This window comes from Poeciliopsis prolifica, unplaced genomic scaffold (assembly GCF_027474105.1).
Source record: "Poeciliopsis prolifica strain line A6 unplaced genomic scaffold, Auburn_PproV2 SCAFFOLD077, whole genome shotgun sequence".
NCBI classification, from domain to species: Eukaryota; Metazoa; Chordata; class Actinopteri; order Cyprinodontiformes; family Poeciliidae; genus Poeciliopsis; species Poeciliopsis prolifica.
Genome location: NW_026562452.1, coordinates 993,211 through 1,011,539, shown reverse-complemented (window position 1 = coordinate 1,011,539; position 18,329 = coordinate 993,211). Strand labels below are relative to the sequence as shown.

The 18,329-nt window shown below is 36.8% G+C and overlaps 1 protein-coding gene across 6 annotated transcripts in view; it reads left to right on the top strand.

Moving 5' to 3' along the window:
* Positions 1-15,083, top strand: part of axin1 (axin 1) — a 30,588-nt gene extending 15,505 nt beyond the window's left edge. For 5 of the 6 annotated variants that reach the window (XM_055021610.1, XM_055021609.1, XM_055021612.1 and 2 more), the window contains 9 exons: positions 4,659-4,799; positions 5,513-5,609; positions 6,673-6,810; positions 9,553-10,055; positions 10,142-10,306; positions 10,459-10,689; positions 10,858-10,965; positions 11,976-12,125; positions 12,431-15,083. In XM_055021610.1, coding sequence (XP_054877585.1) covers positions 4,659-4,799; positions 5,513-5,609; positions 6,673-6,810; positions 9,553-10,055; positions 10,142-10,306; positions 10,459-10,689; positions 10,858-10,965; positions 11,976-12,125; positions 12,431-12,557 — 1,660 coding nt within the window. In that variant the 3' untranslated portion in view covers positions 12,558-15,083. Of the gene's footprint in view, positions 1-4,658; positions 4,800-5,512; positions 5,610-6,672; positions 6,811-9,552; positions 10,056-10,141; positions 10,307-10,458; positions 10,690-10,857; positions 10,977-11,975; positions 12,126-12,430 lie in introns of all 6 variants that reach the window. The other variant, XR_008604890.1, reaches the window with a different exon arrangement.
* The last annotated feature ends 3,246 nt before the right edge of the window (positions 15,084-18,329 follow it).

Genomic DNA, 18,329 nt, shown 5'->3' with positions numbered 1-18,329 from the left:
AAGAATAGTTGTAGCTCATGGAACTAAAGGATCACCTAAAAGTGTGAATTGTTTAGATAGCTCAAACTCCTCCAATGTTTTTGTAATCTCTTAATAATCTTACACTTATGTTGACATTGCTCTTTTCATTGCTGTTCTTAGCTTGAATGAAGAACATGTGTTCACTTTGCTGTTTCTTCTGTGACAACTTATGTTTCTATTCCTGGTGTCTTTTTAACCTATAACGGAAATGTTTTGAATAATTTGCTTTTAATTTATTGCCCAGGTGAAGATTCAATGAAAGATGCATCTTTTTGAGCCCTTATCGATTGCTTTGTTGCGCATGCCACTGTTGTTCATAATTTAAAGTAGAATACCTTTTAATCCCGTGAAGGACATGAAGGAATAATGCAACACCTCAAGCCTGTCATGGCTGAATGTAGTAATATATACTCCATTATTTATTTATTTATGTAAATGAGTATCTTCTGGTAATTAAAATTGGACAGAGGCCCATCCTAATGGTCTGCAATGCTAAATGCACTCTGTATGTTTTGACGTATTATGAGGGCATTGCAGTGAAGACTACTGAAGGCTTGCCCCAACATGGACAAGCATCCAAGTTATTTTCTGTTTGTACTGTGATGAGACACTAGTTGTTTTGCATGAAAAAATAAATTTCTTCAAAATCAGTTAAAATTTATTGCAAACAGAAATATGTCTCTGTAAGAGAACGTCTTATTGCTAGAGAGAAGTTGGATGATGCTACCATCAGAACCATGAGAGAAAAAAAAATTACAATTTAAACCTAGTCATTGAAAACAATTGCATCCTGTGGTGAAGTAAAAAAGCCCAGCTGTTACAAGGGAGGATCCTAATTTGATGGCAGCTATTATCCATTTCTCTACAATCCGACTCTGCAATAAAATAATTTAAGTTGCGTCACAGTCGCACACTACAGAGACGTTCCCACAGCTCCAGTGCTGTGATGAGAGACAGGAACTCACATCAGCTGACAGACAGACGATACCTTCCAGATAAAACTCTCTCTGTGACAGCAACATGGTGCACAGTGCTGCACTCAGGAGCAGACTCAGAACAAATCCCAATTACAATTTGCTCTGTTGAAATACAATAAATGAACGGAAATTAGATATTCCCTGGGCCACATGGCTGCATGTTTAAGTCACAATTTTGAGCTAAACTGGTCCTGCTGAATGTCATCGCATTCCCCACTGCAACCATATACTTTTTAGTGCGGATATCTGCAAATTACAAATGCTTATTTATGCAAGAATGAATTTTGAAATCCTAACCCGGGGCAATTTTATGGAAATCAGTTTTTAAAATAGTCTGAAATGCAGAAATGAAAGCGACTTAAAAGAAGAAGAAATCTGTAGAGCTATTACAGAGATTTCAGTCATATGCATGTAAAGATCTGAATGGCAAACAACAAACAGCAGGAATTAATGTGTGAGTGAAGTAGTTTTTGTGATGATTGTCACAACTATTTCAGCAATCAAACATTTGGCTCAAATTACAAAAAGACATGCTTCATTTTTAAATAGCCTCTTAGCACTACCCGTTGGGTTTTTTTGTGAACGTAAATTTTACAGCAGTTGTGTCAGATCCCCTTTAGAGAGTGGCCACAGAAGACATTAAAAAGTCTCTCAGATCAGTGTTAAGACATGAAATGACTTCAAAGAGAATGCCATTTGTGTTAACGTTTGGGAGGAGTTTATATTAAATAAAAACGGTTGAAATTTGTTCGGATTCTAGTGGTTGTGCATTTCAAAGATGTGCCTACATGCCTTTTGTGATTCAGACATGGATAATAATTCCATGTCTACTTGTTTCAGACAAATGTGTTTCTGTTTGAGTTGTGTTCAATTTCTTATCTGCTGAAAGGACTGCAGTAATTAATTCTACTGAAGTAATTTTAAATGCAAACTCTATGTTTCGTCTTTGATGTTGTCTTTAGAAGGGGTACTGAACTTACGTAACTGTACCCTAACATATTCAGACTTTTACAAAATGCTTTGAATGGGTTTTACATTACGAAAAAGGAAATCTTTATACTCACGATGGTCTCACTGACAGCGTTTGTAGATAAAAAAATAACAACAAAGCCTGTGCTGACTAGTTGTTTCACTGCACATCCATATTTCTGTACAGTTTTCAAATATTTCAAAAATGTATTTCAGACAAAATTCAAAAAACGAGGTCAAACTTTGTAGATAGATTTATATATGAGGAATGCAGGTTCTTTGTTTTCTGTCAGCACTTATTGAATGGTGGCAGATTTTTTTTGTCTGTAATCAAGTTCATTTGCTGAAAAGATAAACAACTCCAAGAGCGCACTGGAACAGTTGGGATAAACAATTTTAAATGTTTAAATATTAAAAATGTTTAAATATTTAAATTATTATTAATTTCTACATTGTCTGAACGTTCATGTGAATCTCAGATTATTGTTTAAGGGTGAAATTGTTTTAATTAACTGAAATGGAGGGAAATTGAAGCTTGCTAATGGGCATGTGACAGATATACAATTGTTAAGATATAGGTTTCTTAGCCTTAGTTCCTATAGTTCAGTCAACTGAATTCAGACTGCTACACTTTTCTCTAGCTTAGGAGAATAATATATTTGCCTTTTTAGAAATTGTCACACCGTTCCAATCCTTTACATATCTCTCCGTGTATCTGAGCATAAACTATTTGGACCTTCTGAACAGGTACACACCCTTATTCAATAACTAGGTTTCACTCAAAGATATTGCACTGCTCCCTCTAAGGAAGAGACAATGCTTTGGTTTATACTATGGCTTACGAGGAGGAGGGCAAAGAAAAAAGAAGAAAGTGATTCCTAACAGAATAATGTAGGTTTTGTATCCTTGTTCCTAAAAGATAAATTATCCTCACTAGCAGAGTAGATTAGGTCACTTCTCACTGTCTTTCTAAAAAATAAGCATTGTTGTTGCTGCTGCTTCTACTTATTATATTATTTGTCTTTTTCTGAATCTGTGTGTTTGGTGCCACACACTCACTTGAATTGTTACTGTTAATGCCAGCACAAAGTCAGTGCAGTCACATGGACATTCACAGAGAGTAACAACAAATCTAGCGGCCGCATACGGACCATGAATTTATTCTACACAGGCCTCTCTGAGTAGTTAGTGAAACAGACAACCTACTCTGTTTGATAATAAGGTTTGAAATAGACCTTCTTAATGTGCAGCTGTTCTAAAGCCAGTTGGGAAGCTACTTTGTTAACATGCAGCTGTTGGATACCTGAGCAGTTGTAGAAAATTACTTTTGAAATAGCAGAAGTTAGCTTAGAACTGTTTCTGTAACCAATCTGCCACCATGAAACTATAGTATGTTTCAAAAGATAATCTCACCTACCTCCTTACACCTCACCTGATCTGAGGTATCAGATTCAACCCTATAATATTTCAAGCAGCCATTTTGTGCCAAGACGTATCAGCTTGATTTCATTGTTGGGATCACTATGTATTTGACACCTGACAAAATTTGAAGCCTGTCCTGGTTTTTACTTGTATGTATGGAAATTATTAGAATTATTTACTAAATACTTATTTAGCAAGTTCAATGGTGAGTTTTCTTGATTTTTTTAACAATGTTATTATTTTTTCTACATATAAAGATTGCAACATTTGCTGTAATTACAGCTGCATTATTTAGTTGTCATGCACCTTCACCATCCCAGTTATGTAAATTATTCTGTTAAATGTTGACGATAATGGAAATCTGTTTGTCATGAAGGTTTCATTTGAACTCTTGGTGCTTCTGCATTCCAAGCAGGGAGAAGGTTTGGGGTAAATGCTTTGGGGAATTCCTATTTGAATAAGGAATAATAATGCCCAACATTTATAATTCATGTGCGCACAGCCCTTTAAGAAGTCTGTTCAGCTGAGTTGGTGATGATGATTGGAGTCAAAAAAGTGTCAACCTTTTTGTTGATGTGTACCAATTTGAAAAGCTCTCCTTCACATTTGAGATTTTATTGAACTTTTGTTAAATATTACATAATGATAACACAATTCGGAAGATTTTATTGATAAGGATTTGAGGTTAAGGTTTGGTCTTACTATCTGCATATCTTTCTTGAATAGAAAAAATAACAGCCAAGAGATAATCAAAGGCTGAAGTTTGGCTCAAGTTTAGCAAAAGGCCTAAAATCGAAAAGAAATAAAATGAAAGAGAAAAGTAAAAAACTCAACTCAATTAATTGCTGTGCAGAGACTGTTACAATAAAAAAAGGATGCACAACCTGCAAACCACAATGGACAGGAAATTTGAGCAAAGTTTCACAATGTTTTAAGAGGCTGACAAATATATAGATGAGATTCTTCACACACAACCTTTTACTGTTGACTATATTTTTTAGTCGTGTGGGTTTCTATTCTGGTTAAAACAATAAATTTTTTTAAAAAACAATCTTGTTTAAAGTCAACAAAACAACTAAAATTATGTTAAGAAGACCATTTAATGAATACATTTTATAAATTAGTAGAAATTCAAGCTTGCAAGAAAGCCTACATTAAGAAGACTAAGCTACCAAACTTGGCCAAGAAATTAACTAAACACATTTTAAAAAATATTGAGATTTATTTAGCTTTTTGTAGTTTTATTTTTTTTCTCATTTCCATTTGCAGGCATGGACAGTGTCGAGACTCCATCAACCCGTACTACGTCAACATTGGTCATGTTCTGGCCCCAGCCCCCAGTGCCAATGACAGCGAGCAGCAGAGCATATCCAGTGACGCAGAGACACTTTCTCTCACAGACTGCAGTGTGTATGTATCTTTTCACCACACAGAAAACACAGTTTTGCCATTTGTTATATCATGGCAGGCTTAAACACTGTCTGACTCAGCAGTTTTAACAATAATATTTTCCTGGACTGAACTCAAAATATGTAGCGAAATTTATACAGTTAAATGTTTATTTGGCTGGACAATTGGGCCAACTTGTCTAATATAAAGTATTAGCTAAATGTTTCTTTTCCATAACTTTCACTTGCAAGCTGGAGATGTGGCATCAATTAAAAAATCTTTGATTTCAGTGTCTGATTATGAGTCACCAGGTTGCTAAAATGAAGATTTGAAAAATGCTTTAGGTGCAGTGTGACTCTGTGGAATTGAACTGGAGCCTTCAAAGTGTGCACAGCTGGTCTCCCCCCAAAAATGTTTGAAGCGGATTGGATTAAAAGCTGCGATCAGCTAATTGGTCCTAAGCATTTAGCACAGGAGACTGTGAAAACCTCACTGACAGTTTCTACAAACTCATACATGTTTTACATGTTGCTGTGATCTGCCTGACCACTTGTGATGCAGAACGAACGGCCATAATGCTGCAATAATCCCTCTCATGCTGCACAGGATAACAAAGGCACTTTTGGGTGTTTGTTTCAGAAGGAAAATGCTGTGTGAAGCGTTCAGCTTCAAAGCTGCCTCTGTTGTTTATTCATGAGGATGATTTATGAAAATATCTTTGTTGTTCATTCCAGAAATGGTGCTCCACCATACCGATACCGCAAACACCCTCGCCGGGAGATGCATGAGAGTGCCAAAGCAAATGGGCGAGTGCCACTACCTCATTTTCCAGTGAGTTATTCATGGGATATTTCCCTTCCACCTCGCTCTCCGCCTCTACACCTCTCTCTTTGTAACTGTCTGTCTCTGCTCATTTCTCCTCTGCTCTGCCATTGGAAATGTGCATATTTTAGTTCAGCTGTGTTACAGCGCCTGTGATGGAGTATAAGAATAGCTGATGGTGAAAGAGAAGGCTGTCTAAATGCAGCTTGATGCCTTCCTAAGCTGTGCGCGCCGAAGCCTAGCAGACATGAAACCTCCCCTGTGACAGCCTGATGCCTCTCTCTGCAGCTTTATGCTGTCGCTTGGTAGGAAAGCCCTGGCCCTAATTAGGCCTGGGAGTAAAGAGTCCAATTAAAAAACCACACATGGCACCCTAGTGTCCTTAGTGTGAATTTACTATGCAGTGGGCTGTATGATGCTCACATCACCTTGATTAAACAAATATCTTATTTTCAATGCTCTTTTGTAATGAAAGATGGTCTATGAACCCAGGTTAACAGCTAGCCAAAGAGGAAATCTACTTATTGATGAGATTACGGTACATATAAAACCTAAATAACCCATTAATGTGTCATGTTTGTTTTGACATATGAGGCTAATAAAGGTAGTTTCCAAACTTTTCCCAGCTTGTTTAAAAAAAATCTAAGTGAAAAACTGCTGCATTAATCTGACTGAATAAATGCACAGAGTCTTAAACTAATACTTTGCTCAAAACACTTCATTTAATATTCGAAATTCAATTTTTTTGATATTTGCCCACTTTTGAAATGTAAACTGTGACAAAAAAGATATCATTTGTACAACAAGAACAGAAAAGCAAAGTAGAGACATCTAATCCGTTTTAGTAATATTCAAAACGGATTGTATATACATTCATATTTCAATTTACAGTCTCCCTTGGAAGAAACACTTTCAGTTCTGCACCTTTCGTTGTTTCCTGCTTCATTTCTTCAGCTTGACCTCTAACGGGATGTATAGGGTCAACCGTACTAAAACTGTTCTTAACAGGCACACAAGGTGGTGGGAAGACATTCCTCAGTGTGTGCTTACGGCCTGACATTTCTTCCTCCAGCGCACAAACCGGATTCCAAAGGACATACACGTGGAGCCGGAGAGGTTCGCTGCAGAGCTGATCAAGAGGCTGGAGGGCGTCCTGAGGGAGAGGGAGGCCGAGGAGAAACTGGAGGAGAGGCTGAAAAGAGTCCGACTGGTAGGATCATCTCACTTTCTTTTTCTGAAACCATAAGCAGACTCACTGCAGTGACCTTCCTCTCTAGAGCTGCACAATTTCAGGAACATATTTAATTTTAATAAAGCCGCTGAAAATTGCAATAGCATTAGTGACTGACTGACTCTCATTTTCAGAAATTTTTTCTTTCTTTGTCATTGCACAATGTCTCCACCGCTCTATCTTCCACTAAAGTAATAAAGAATGACACACTCAGTTCATCTTAAATATACTACAGATATGAAGAACATAAATGCATAGTAAATGAAATGTTATATTCTACCAAATATTTAATCCAAAACGTCTGTTATGATTGGAATATTCCACATATATTGTGTAGTTCTAATTCACAATCAAATAATTAAAATTCTGTTCATTTTGTTGGATATTTGAATATTTAAAGATTTTTTTGAATCATAAAAATAGCTGAATACAGACCTAAAAGGATTCTAACTAATACAGTATTAGCAAAATAATACAATGAAATCTATTTTGAATGTAAACAGAGAACAGACAGAAAAATTTCTATGTTGACGCAGTCAAGAGGGACAAAAGATTTGCACATAATACTGAACATATCGATATCAAATATTATATTTTTGCACTTTTCTTACTTTATTTTAGGACGTAAATAATTTGATAAGTCCACTATAGACGGTGGGTAGAAAATCAGGTTAAAGAAAATGATTAGAGGGCGAGTGAAGCCTGTTTCTGGGCCAGCCAGAGAGGTGTGCATGGGTGTGTGTGTGTGTGTGTGTGTGTGTGTGCGCGTGCGTGTGTGCAGCCAACAGTCTTCTAATGTTCACAAACAAAGGAGACGTAAATCCGTCTGGCCTTAATGAAATAAACGAGGCCGGCCATTGGAGTGAAGAGTAAAAAGCAATATGAATCATGTGGAGGATTCTGTCCTTGGCCTGTCAGCAATCTGGCTTCCTGGATGAATCGGACGGAGCACCTGCACACTCGGCCACTTGTAAGCCTGGAAAAGTGAGCCAGGCCCGTTTGATGCCATTTGGAACGCCGATGAAAAGGTTCCCGTTACCACAACCGATATTTCTCTCTACATGCTCTGCCAAGTATTAATTCTCTAGGTGGATCATTTATGTGGAGGCCTATGAAAGGAAAAGCTGTGGGTTTGTTTAATTGAAACTAGGAGCTAAAGATGAATATTGTGGCTACCTAAAGTAGGAAAAAAGAAGCTTTGGTTCTCGTTCTTTGGCAATTAAAATAACTCTTAAGCAATGTGCTGTTACATAAGAAAGTATCTAGATCCTTGCTTCAATTTTTTATTGGATGGAGATTTATTACATAACTTCCTATAAAGGGAAATATATTTTTTTAAAGTCATTTTAAAATAATAGAATAATCCCAACTGTTGACAACAGCTTGCATAATGGAAGAGTTCTAGAATTGCTCTTTTCAACATCTTTCCTAGCTATTCAGAAGTTTTGGGTCTTCTCTTCAGCTTACCCAGTTTAGTTTCAATGACTGATAAATATAGAAAAAAAAATGATGTAGGTATATTTTTGTGGATATTGATAAATCTTAAGGTTCATTATCCCGCTCAGAGACTTTTTAACAACCCAGTTATAGAGGTTGCCATTTTCTCTTAAATGTCCTGGTTATTTCAAGACAGGATCTCATAGTAGGGATCCTCCACCGACCAAACAACGGAGATGTGGAAATTCATTCTTAGTTTCTCTAAGTGATAAAACTGCAGTTTGACAAATTTGACATGTTTATGTTAGTGAGCCAATATGCCACTCTTTACTGTAGAACCAGTGAAAATTTTGGATATTTTTTAACCTTCCTTGCCATCTTCCTCACTGCACATGGTATCAAAATAAACACGGACCCCGATCCGGACCATGGTCCGTGTTTATTTTGGGGTTTTTCATAATGCAGTGGGGTTTTTTATGTCCATGTGCAGTGGCAATTTTATGTCCACATAAAATTAGCCAAGTGTTTAGTTCCATTTGCAACAAGTCCAGTTGTTGTAATCTTTTTTAAACTGTTGTTCTTATTGTATCTGTATCTTAGCAATTTCCAAAACTGACAAAACACCTATCAGTTGGCCGTATATCAACAATAAAACATCTATGGAGTTTACCTTTTGTTCTAGCAACATTATGACATTCCTGGAATTTAAATTATTGTAGGGAATATTTTTTCCATATACATAACCTTATCAAATCTAAATATTCAACATAGTAATCAGATGTCCTTTTAACTTTCAGAATGAAACTGGACCATTACCAAACGTCTCAGAATTTCTCACCATCTCCTGTTTTATTTAGTTCGATTTTTATTTTTAAATTTATGCACATCCTCTTTTCCTTTTTCACCATCTTCTCTGCCCCTATTATGAATGCCTGTAGCACCCCACCCAGTAAATCCCCCCTGAGCAGATTCTGTCAGAGCACAGTTTTGTCTCAGTCAGTCAGAGCTGAAGCTGAGTCGGCTGCAGTTGTCATGACATAGAGGGAGCACAGAAGTGCTGTGTGCATACTGATAGATGGTGCCCATGGTTTGTCTCCTCACATCTGCAGTCAGAGGGAAAAATAATACATTTATTAGTGGTATGTGCAAAACCTGCCACCTACAGGTTGAAATAGGAACAACATGTACAATTGGGTTAAGTGGAACATCAGAAACATTTATATTTGTTTGTAGATTTTTTTTTGTTTTGACCAATTTCTTCATGTTATTTTTTTTTAATTAAAGGAGGAAGAAGGAGATGAAGTTTCCTCCCCCTCATCATTACCCAGTCAAAGATTCCCACCTAGTGCTTATTCACTGAATTACAACCCCCGCTATGCTGACATCACATACAGCAGTCCTTTTGTCCAAGATGCTCACGAGGAAAACCCAGAGAGTATCTTGGACGACCACGTCCAGCGGGTCATGAAGACGCCCATCTGCGAGTCTCCAGGAATCGGGCGCCACTCCCCCAAGTCGCGCTCTCCAGATGGTTTCTCAGGGGTGAGAGGGGTGGCACAGTCAGGTCAGGGGAAACATTCAGCCAGACACGGTTTGAAAGGTGAGACGAGTCATGCGTACCACCACAAACACGTGCCTCACAGTCACATGACTGCAGTGGACCCTGAAGGGGCCATGCGTACACACGGCAACCCCGCCTGGAACCTGGAGACAAGCTATTACGGCTCAAAATCTCGAAGCTATGCAGATGGCATGACATCTAACCCTGTGGACCACATAGGCTACAGGTGTGGTGCAACTTTAATCGCTTTATTCCTTACGCACATCTACAGAATCCTTGTTTTCTACTCAGTTCCATATTTCTGTCATGCAGCAGCAAAACTGGCCCGCAGTGTAAAAGGGCATTCAAGAGAGGCGAAGAGGCGAGAGCTTATGATGTGCCATGGCCTGCGGAGGAAATGGAGAAAAAACAAAAGATCCTGTTGTGGCTGATGGAGGGACAGAAAGAAATGGCTCAACAAAAAAGAAGCCCACATGGGTCAGTGATATCTTACTTTAAGACAGAAATCGCACAATATTGGTTTAAAAGTGACAAATGTCTCACATAGTACGAAAGCTTTTTTTTCTTCTCAAAATATTCAATTTAAATTTAGCATGCATGCTTTAACCGCTCATATTCTGCACATCCAGGAGTGTCAGTGGGTCCAAGAGGACTGCGAACCATGAGGGATCTCGCCTCGGCTCCTCAGACAGATCAGGGTCCATGCATTCATGCAGCAACGTGCAGCCGTTTCACCCTTTCATCCAGGACCCTACTATGCCTCCGAACCCGGCTCCCAGCCCCCTCATCCAACTGGAGGAAGTTTGTCGACGGCTTGAAGAGGAAAAACTGAAGACTGGATCTCTGCAACCCAAGCAGAGGTACAAGATGGAAAAAAAATATCTTATTCCCACATTTATCAGGGTGGTTAGTCAGTATAGTCTCAGAACAGAAAACAGAAAGAACTGTTGGCTTTGTCCAGACAATTTTGCTTTTGTTTGCTTCTTTTGGCTGCTATGTGTCTAAATCGGGGTTGTTCGGTCCTCCAGGTATGTGATGGAGGTGATCCAAAGGGGTCGCGCAGCAGTCAGGCCTGCACCGGTCCCTCTGCTCAACGTGGTGCCCGCCGTTTCAGACAGCGAGCTCTCCGAGCCAGAGTATGCCTATGGTTCGCTCCAGTAATGATACCAGAACTCTTCTTGTGGTCCAATACACTGCTCCAAACCTTTACCCTGTTTATCACTTGTTTTGACAGTTTCAGGTGTTTAGTGGATAATTATGCACATTCAGGCACTCAAACAATCTATGCATGTAAAACAACAGAACAGAAGAGACTTTTTTACGTATTTGACCAGACTTTGAGCCTCAAAGAACAAAATGGTTTACAGAGGAAATGATTGTTTATGTTTGAACAAAATCAAAGAGGCTAGAGTATTACAGATCCATACCGAGTCAGTTTGTGATGTTTTCTGAAAAACATGTTTTTGTTTGATGCCCATCTAGGATGGATACTAAATAGATGGTGGGGAAAGTGTTAGACTAAAATGAAATGCAGAGTACTTGGCAGATCCAGAGGGTGAAGCCTTCATGTCAGCGCTGCAAGAACAGAAAACCTCTCAGGTTTTAACAACATAACCATAAGCAAGAGAATAGAAAGATAAAAGGTGTAATTCACCTGAATTTAAACAATGATTTAACATCATTGTTTTCAAATGAGCAGCTCTCCGTTCAGGTTTTTACAAAGGAAAAAGACATACATGCTCTTCAGGGAGGTAAAAATCACCTCACTGTCTTATTGTGTCAGTATAGAGTCCTGATCCCTGATAGATGTTAAGTTGTAATGGTGATACTGATTAGTTGGCATCACTTGCATGTTGCCATCTGTGAATGAACAGAAGACAGATGGAGTCGCTGTGGTGCGACGTACAAACACCAACATGTTGGCTATATGCTTCATTAGATTCATCATCAGATTCACTAATAAACCTCTTCAAATACGATTTCTCTGCCTAAAATCAATAACAGACTTTACATTTAGCATGATGGAACAATATAAATGTTATATTAGCTTCTTATCATTTTTGGCAACTGCCACTGTAACAGTAATTTAATTAATCTGTTTTTTGTCTCAAATTCTGTTTATGTTTTCTTTGTTTTACATTTTCAGACATAAAGCCACTAAAAAGCAATCCTGTGAGAATATTACTGTGGCCTACTACTTTTGCGAAGAGCTGATACCGTACAGGACGTCTGTCAGAGGGAGGGTTGTCACATTGGGCCAGTTCAAAGAACTTCTAACAAAGAAAGGAAACTACAGGTGGGATTTAAACAATGTCAGATGCTTCTCTGTGTAAAACAGCATCTTTTATTGATTTCAAATAGCCAATTATTTCAAAAGTTTGTCAACAGAAGGCGTTTTTTGTATAAAGCATGTTTTAATGAGAGACAAACTAATGAAATTCAGTCATTTTCAAAACTGCTGCAGTTGAGGAGAGGTTTATGTAACCTTGTCTATGTTCATGCAATCTGATTCCTTTCAATTGGGACCTCAACATTTCCTTTTGTGGAAAATACATTCATTAATATTTTTTTTTTAAATTTATTTTGTTTTGTTTTCTTTAGATATTATTTCAAGAAGGTGAGCGATGAGTTTGACTGTGGGGTGGTGTTCGAAGAGATACGCGAGGATGACGCCGTCTTGCCCATCTTCAAGGAAAAGATCATCGGGAAAGTTGAAAAGGTTGACTGATGTGAACGCCGAAGGGAAAAAAAGGTAAAGTTGAAGTGGAGAGCAGAAGCTGAAGGTGAAAAGGAAGTGAGAAACAGAGATCAGAGGAAAATGTGACAGCAGGTATGGATAAGAAGTGCTGAAGAGAAGACCTCATCCACATTTTTTGGAGTTCGATGTAGCATTGTAAAGTTTTCTAGAGAGATAAAGAACAAAAGGACTCCTGAAGCTGCATATTTTTGATAAGGATTTATGAGAGGAAGCCTTTCCTAAAGTAGCAGCACTTCCAATTTTTTAAATGTCCAGATGCCAGATATGTACAGTTTGTGTTAAAAGGGTAATCGCTTTTTTAAAAATTATTATTATTGTGTTTCATCTACTTAAAATGAAATGGTTGAGTTTTATTAAAATGGTTCTCGGGTTAAAGGTGATAGAAAATCCTTTTCAAAGGAGACATTTTTCTTGTCTTGAATGTTTGTGATCTTCTAAGTGCTTTTATATGTTATCAGAACTTTATTTTGATAGGCTGCTTGTTTATCCTCATGTTCTGAATACGTTCTCTCAGTTGAGGTTTTCTTAATCTTACAGGTGGAATCTTTTGGCACAGTTTGGAAGGTTTAATGTCATTTAAGATATTTAACGAACACTGAGAGTAATTTAATATGAAATGAAGCTATTTATTACAAGAATATCAGAACTGACGCAGATGTGTAAAATATTTCTGGTGTTCCTGGTTTGGTGTACATTGACTGGCAATGTAGCTAACATCATTTTTTTTTTTTTTTTTGTCCAATAGCAGCTCAAAGTAACAAAAGAAATGTGATGCAATAATTTCTAAACTAAAAAAAATAAAATAAAAAGAAAAATTGGAATCCAAATGTGAATCTATGCAAAATTATCACAAAAAGTATTTTCCCCTTGGCATATTTCTTCTAATTTTTCCCATTTGGTCACATTCCTCCAGATCATTAAATACATTTTTATATCAAACACAACCACAGTAGAGACAAAATATTTTCAAATTATTTCTGTAAGAAACAAAAGCTCTCTAAACTAACATGGCACCCTATGTGTGGAAGCGTAATTACCCTCCAAACATTATAATTGGTTGTGTGACTCTTGCCAGCAAAAACTACCATCAGTCTTTTAACTAGAAGAGATTCTTTTAAATATGATTTGAATCTCTGAATCTTTGAATATGTAGTTACTATTGAATGATATTTTATGCTTAACCATTTTACTGTTAATGCCATCTGTAAAACTAAAAAAACAGCTGTTTTACTGGAAGGTTTTAAGAAGAAAATCTCTGACACTTTTGTTGTTTTCCTTCTTTTATTTTTTTGCATTTGACTTGCAGTCAGTAATTGTCATTATGTCTCTTTTCCAAGATTTCTTAAATAATGAACTCCATCATACACACTGTATGTTGTTGCAGCATTTCTTCTTTTGCAACTTTAAACCTTGAATAACTCTGCAGTCTGTAAATCAATGAATGCAGGTTGATTCCTAACTGGAAGCCTTCTCTGTGTGCCTGGCAGGAGTATTTTGATCTATATGTGATAAATACATTTTGCACCAAAGAAACAAAAAGATATCCTTCGGAACGACCCATTTAAACGTCATTTTACATCAGCGCTTTATATCCCAATTGTTCCTTTTTCGTAGTAGAAAACACACTGAAGACCTAACCTGTTTTTGTGATGGAGATTTTCTTATAAATATCAGTAATGGACTGAAGAAATACTTGATGAAGCTTGCAGAGTTACCGTTTTGGTTCTACTCGATGAGTAAAATGTCTGTCATTTTATGTAGCCTACCATCTTGACCATGGAAAGAGAATGCTAAGGATATTTTCTGCACTGAAATGGCACAAAAACTAATACTAATGATTTGATGTCAGCTAAGTTCGCAAAGACAAAATGGGGATTCAAGGCCACCACATTTGTTTGTTTATTTCTTATCATTGTGCGGGAATCCATAGTGAGAAATGAGCCATTGTAAGGATGTGGATTCTTATAGCAAGCAAAAACACTGGCCATGAATGCTGACTATGTGTTTTATTGGAACACGGCATGTTATATTTTTTCTTTGTTTTTAAAGATGCTGCTTTTTACATTACTAACTTAAATCAATTTAATATATTTGTTGTTTATTAGTGTCTAGCAATTACCAGCTTGTTAATTTATGTGGTTTCAACATCTTCTGTTTGAGTTATCATCCCTTTGAAACAAAGAATCTGTTCTGTATGAGCTCTTCTCCCATTAAATCAATGTAATGTATACACTGAATTACAGAGTGCCTTTATTGCTATGCTAATGATGTCTGCAGCCCAACTTGACACAGTTTTCTCCTTTGTTGACATATTTTTCATGTGAATCACTTTTTTTCAACCTATTTATGTAAATATGTAGAATTTAAGCTGTTGGGAGTAGGCAGCTCAGCCTTCACATTTACAGTCTTGGACCTGTTTTTTTTTTTTCTTGTTTTGTTTTGTTCACTAATCAGCATGGTGGCCATTTTAAGGTACCAGAATAATAAATTCATGCAATAAACCACTATTTTCAGCACTGTGTGATTTGTCAGTCTTCACCTTTAAATGGGGCACAAGCCAGCAATTAATGGCAAAACATGACTTATACAAAATGTTCAGATTTTGTACAACAAAATCTGAAAATTTTACATTTTCAAGATTTTTATATATATTTTTTTAAGTATTTTGAAAATGTAATAGGCCTTTATAATAACATGGGGATAATGGAGTGAGGACTTAGTGATACACAAGCAACAATGGAGTGATTATAGTCAATGTTCTTACCAGTGATCTGTGATTGACGTACTGTCATAACTGCATAATTATAAATTGTGCAAAATGTTCTGTATTAGGCAATTATGCTGTACTGTCAGAATTTTTCATATAAAATGACTGCATTGTAACAACATTGTTGCATATATAACAACACAGTTTGAATATGTCAAATTGTATTTCCTCGGTTTGCTTTCACAATTGAGATCAATTTTGTAGTTTTCTAAGGGACTCCATCTGTTGACCTGTTGCTGCCACATAGTGTCACGTTTACACAGCAGCATTTGTGCTGTGAAGCTGAGCAAATCTGCAGTGGTTCACTACAGACTGCAGATGGCGCTCTTAATCTCCAGTTTCATCTGTGATGGTCCATGTCTGTGATGGTCCATGTGCTTGTCTGAATTAACACCTCACAGTGAACTATTAACGGAAACAGTTTCAAGAAACATGCCCCGTTACGTATAGATGACATTCAGGTGGATCAGTGTTCTAATAGACTGTAAGCAAAAAATAGGCTTTCCCTATTGGGAAATAAAAAAGAATAGCTTTCTACTCCAAAATTGTTTTGAATCATTTCACCATGTGTGTAAGGAATAGATAAATATTTACCCAGAACATCTCTTCAGATGATTTTGCCTTTTGGGATGTATAGTGCAAATTAGACAAGTGTAATAGTGTCATCTTTATGTTTTAACCACTTGTCCCCATGCAATATGAATGTATATAGCCTATATGTATATTTATGTCAAGCACTTAGTTATATTAGCTGCTTAACTCTTGATAACCATGAAAAAGGTAAGCTCCAATAAAACTATCTTCATACGTGTCCCAATTTTACAAAGCAGAACCAGGCTGCAGTTTTTATTGTTTCTTTTCACATCTCAGCATGACTTCATCCTGCAACCTGTTTGTTTGTGCCACTCTAGACTGGATCACTGAGAAACCTGTTGACCTCCTGCCTTTTGACACAATATATTTCACCTCTTCCTCTGAGCTCTGCTGATAAAATTTGAGTCAACATAAGGAAATAATGAAACAAAGTGAGGAAAAAAACATAATGACACAACTGACAATTGTAATTGGAGTTAGACTAAGAGTGAAACCAGCAAATTTGTTGTTTTCTTTGGAATACCCGATCAACAAGTCACTGGAAGGTTATTATTGATTTTTTTTTTTGTCTAATAAAGTCAGATAATTACTGCTGAATTGAGGCTTGGCCACTTTAAATCCACTGCATTTAAACATAAAATGATTCATATCATGAAAGAGGAATTTAACAAAAATACATGAACACTATTCTACCTCCTCCTTACTAAATTGCTGTAATGCTGCCCTGACAAAACATCTTTATTGTTTCTTTCCACACTGGAAAGACAAGCTGCGCTAAGAACTGTTGACAAAATCCTGCAATATTTTTGCCCCAAAGCAATTTTCAAGATAAATAACAGTAGAGTTTCCAGGGCAACCAAACAGCCAGTGGAGATGCAGCCAAGGACATCTGTGACGTAGGTATGGATTTTCTAGAATTACCTCTAACCTTCTGGGAGGTCTAATCGCTTCACTTTTGGCAAATTTGACTTTAACAACAGTGATAAATTACACCAACTCAACCCATTACTCCTCATGTATTGGTATTTTCATGATTTGGATTTTTGTTCCCTCAGCCTTGGAAAAGTGCATGAGTTTTCTGACAATATAGAGGATTGGAACAACAGAGTAATAAGAATGTAATTGTGTAATATATAATTTCTTTTTCTTTTTATTTTTTTTTAAGGTTGCAACAATACCAATAACAGTATAATACTAATAGCAGAGTATTAGTTTTTGTTTTGTTGATGAATAAATATATTTCCATATAATAAAACATAATGTGCTATTTTATTATTTTACAGGCTTAAAGTTACAATTATTGCCTGGACATTTTCTATAGTGGACTGGGAAAATGTGAAATTACCATATAATTATATAAAGACAATTACTTAATAAAAAACTTCATAAAACATAGACATTGCTTGGTTGCTCCTTTCCCCTACATTTTCAATTTTAAGATGGAAACATGTATCAGCATAACCACTCTACAGTTTATTAATTAAGCTAGGTAGAGTATTACCAAATAGTACTAGCTCTTTTAAGCTTAACAATACATGTTGAGCATTGAACTGTGGCTGCAAATGGCTGGGGACTAACAGTCTTGTTTAGAATTTCATTTTTATTTTTTCAGACCATGTAAAGGATCTATCTGCACTTCTTTATTATGAACTTGTTCTATCAGGTGGTGGTGTAATGTTGTGGGGAACATGCTCCTAATTTATTACCCACTTAGCAAAATCTAATTTTCTGATCTGGGGATAGTTTTTTAATGCATACCACAGAAAATTCAAGCAGTTCTGATGGCAAAAGGTTCAGCATTCCTTACTACTTAGCTATCAAGGAATGTATTTTAGTACGGTTTGTTTTGGTTTCCTATCAAACCCCAAACGTTATTTGTCTTCTTTGCGTTTTATCCTCTTTATTCCTTTCCTTTAATTATAAAAACTTTTAAAATCTCTTCAGAAATCCACTCTGTGTCCTAAACTCCCATCATATAAGTGGACATCATATGAGTCTAATTTTCCTCACAACACCTGAGGCTATTGATTAATTTTCTCTTTGCTTTCTCACCATCCCTCCCAAAGCTCCAGGCTCTGCTACCACCTCACAGAGAAACAGCACTCTCTAAGGACTTCTGTTTTGGCCCTCATGCTAGTTAGTCATCTCCTTTTTCCGACAGCACAGCAACAACCAATATCATAAGGAGAGCAAAAAAATTAATCTAAAAGCCAACATACAGCATTTATGTCTTGAGGTTTGGTATCGCAGGAACAAATATCGACTAAAAACTTTTCCCTGGTCTCTCTCCTGCAACAGACAAATTCACTAAACACGCCCCCAGTCGTACCTGTTAGAAAGCCGAATGCAGTAAATCCTTCATGTGTGGGCACTGAGACAGC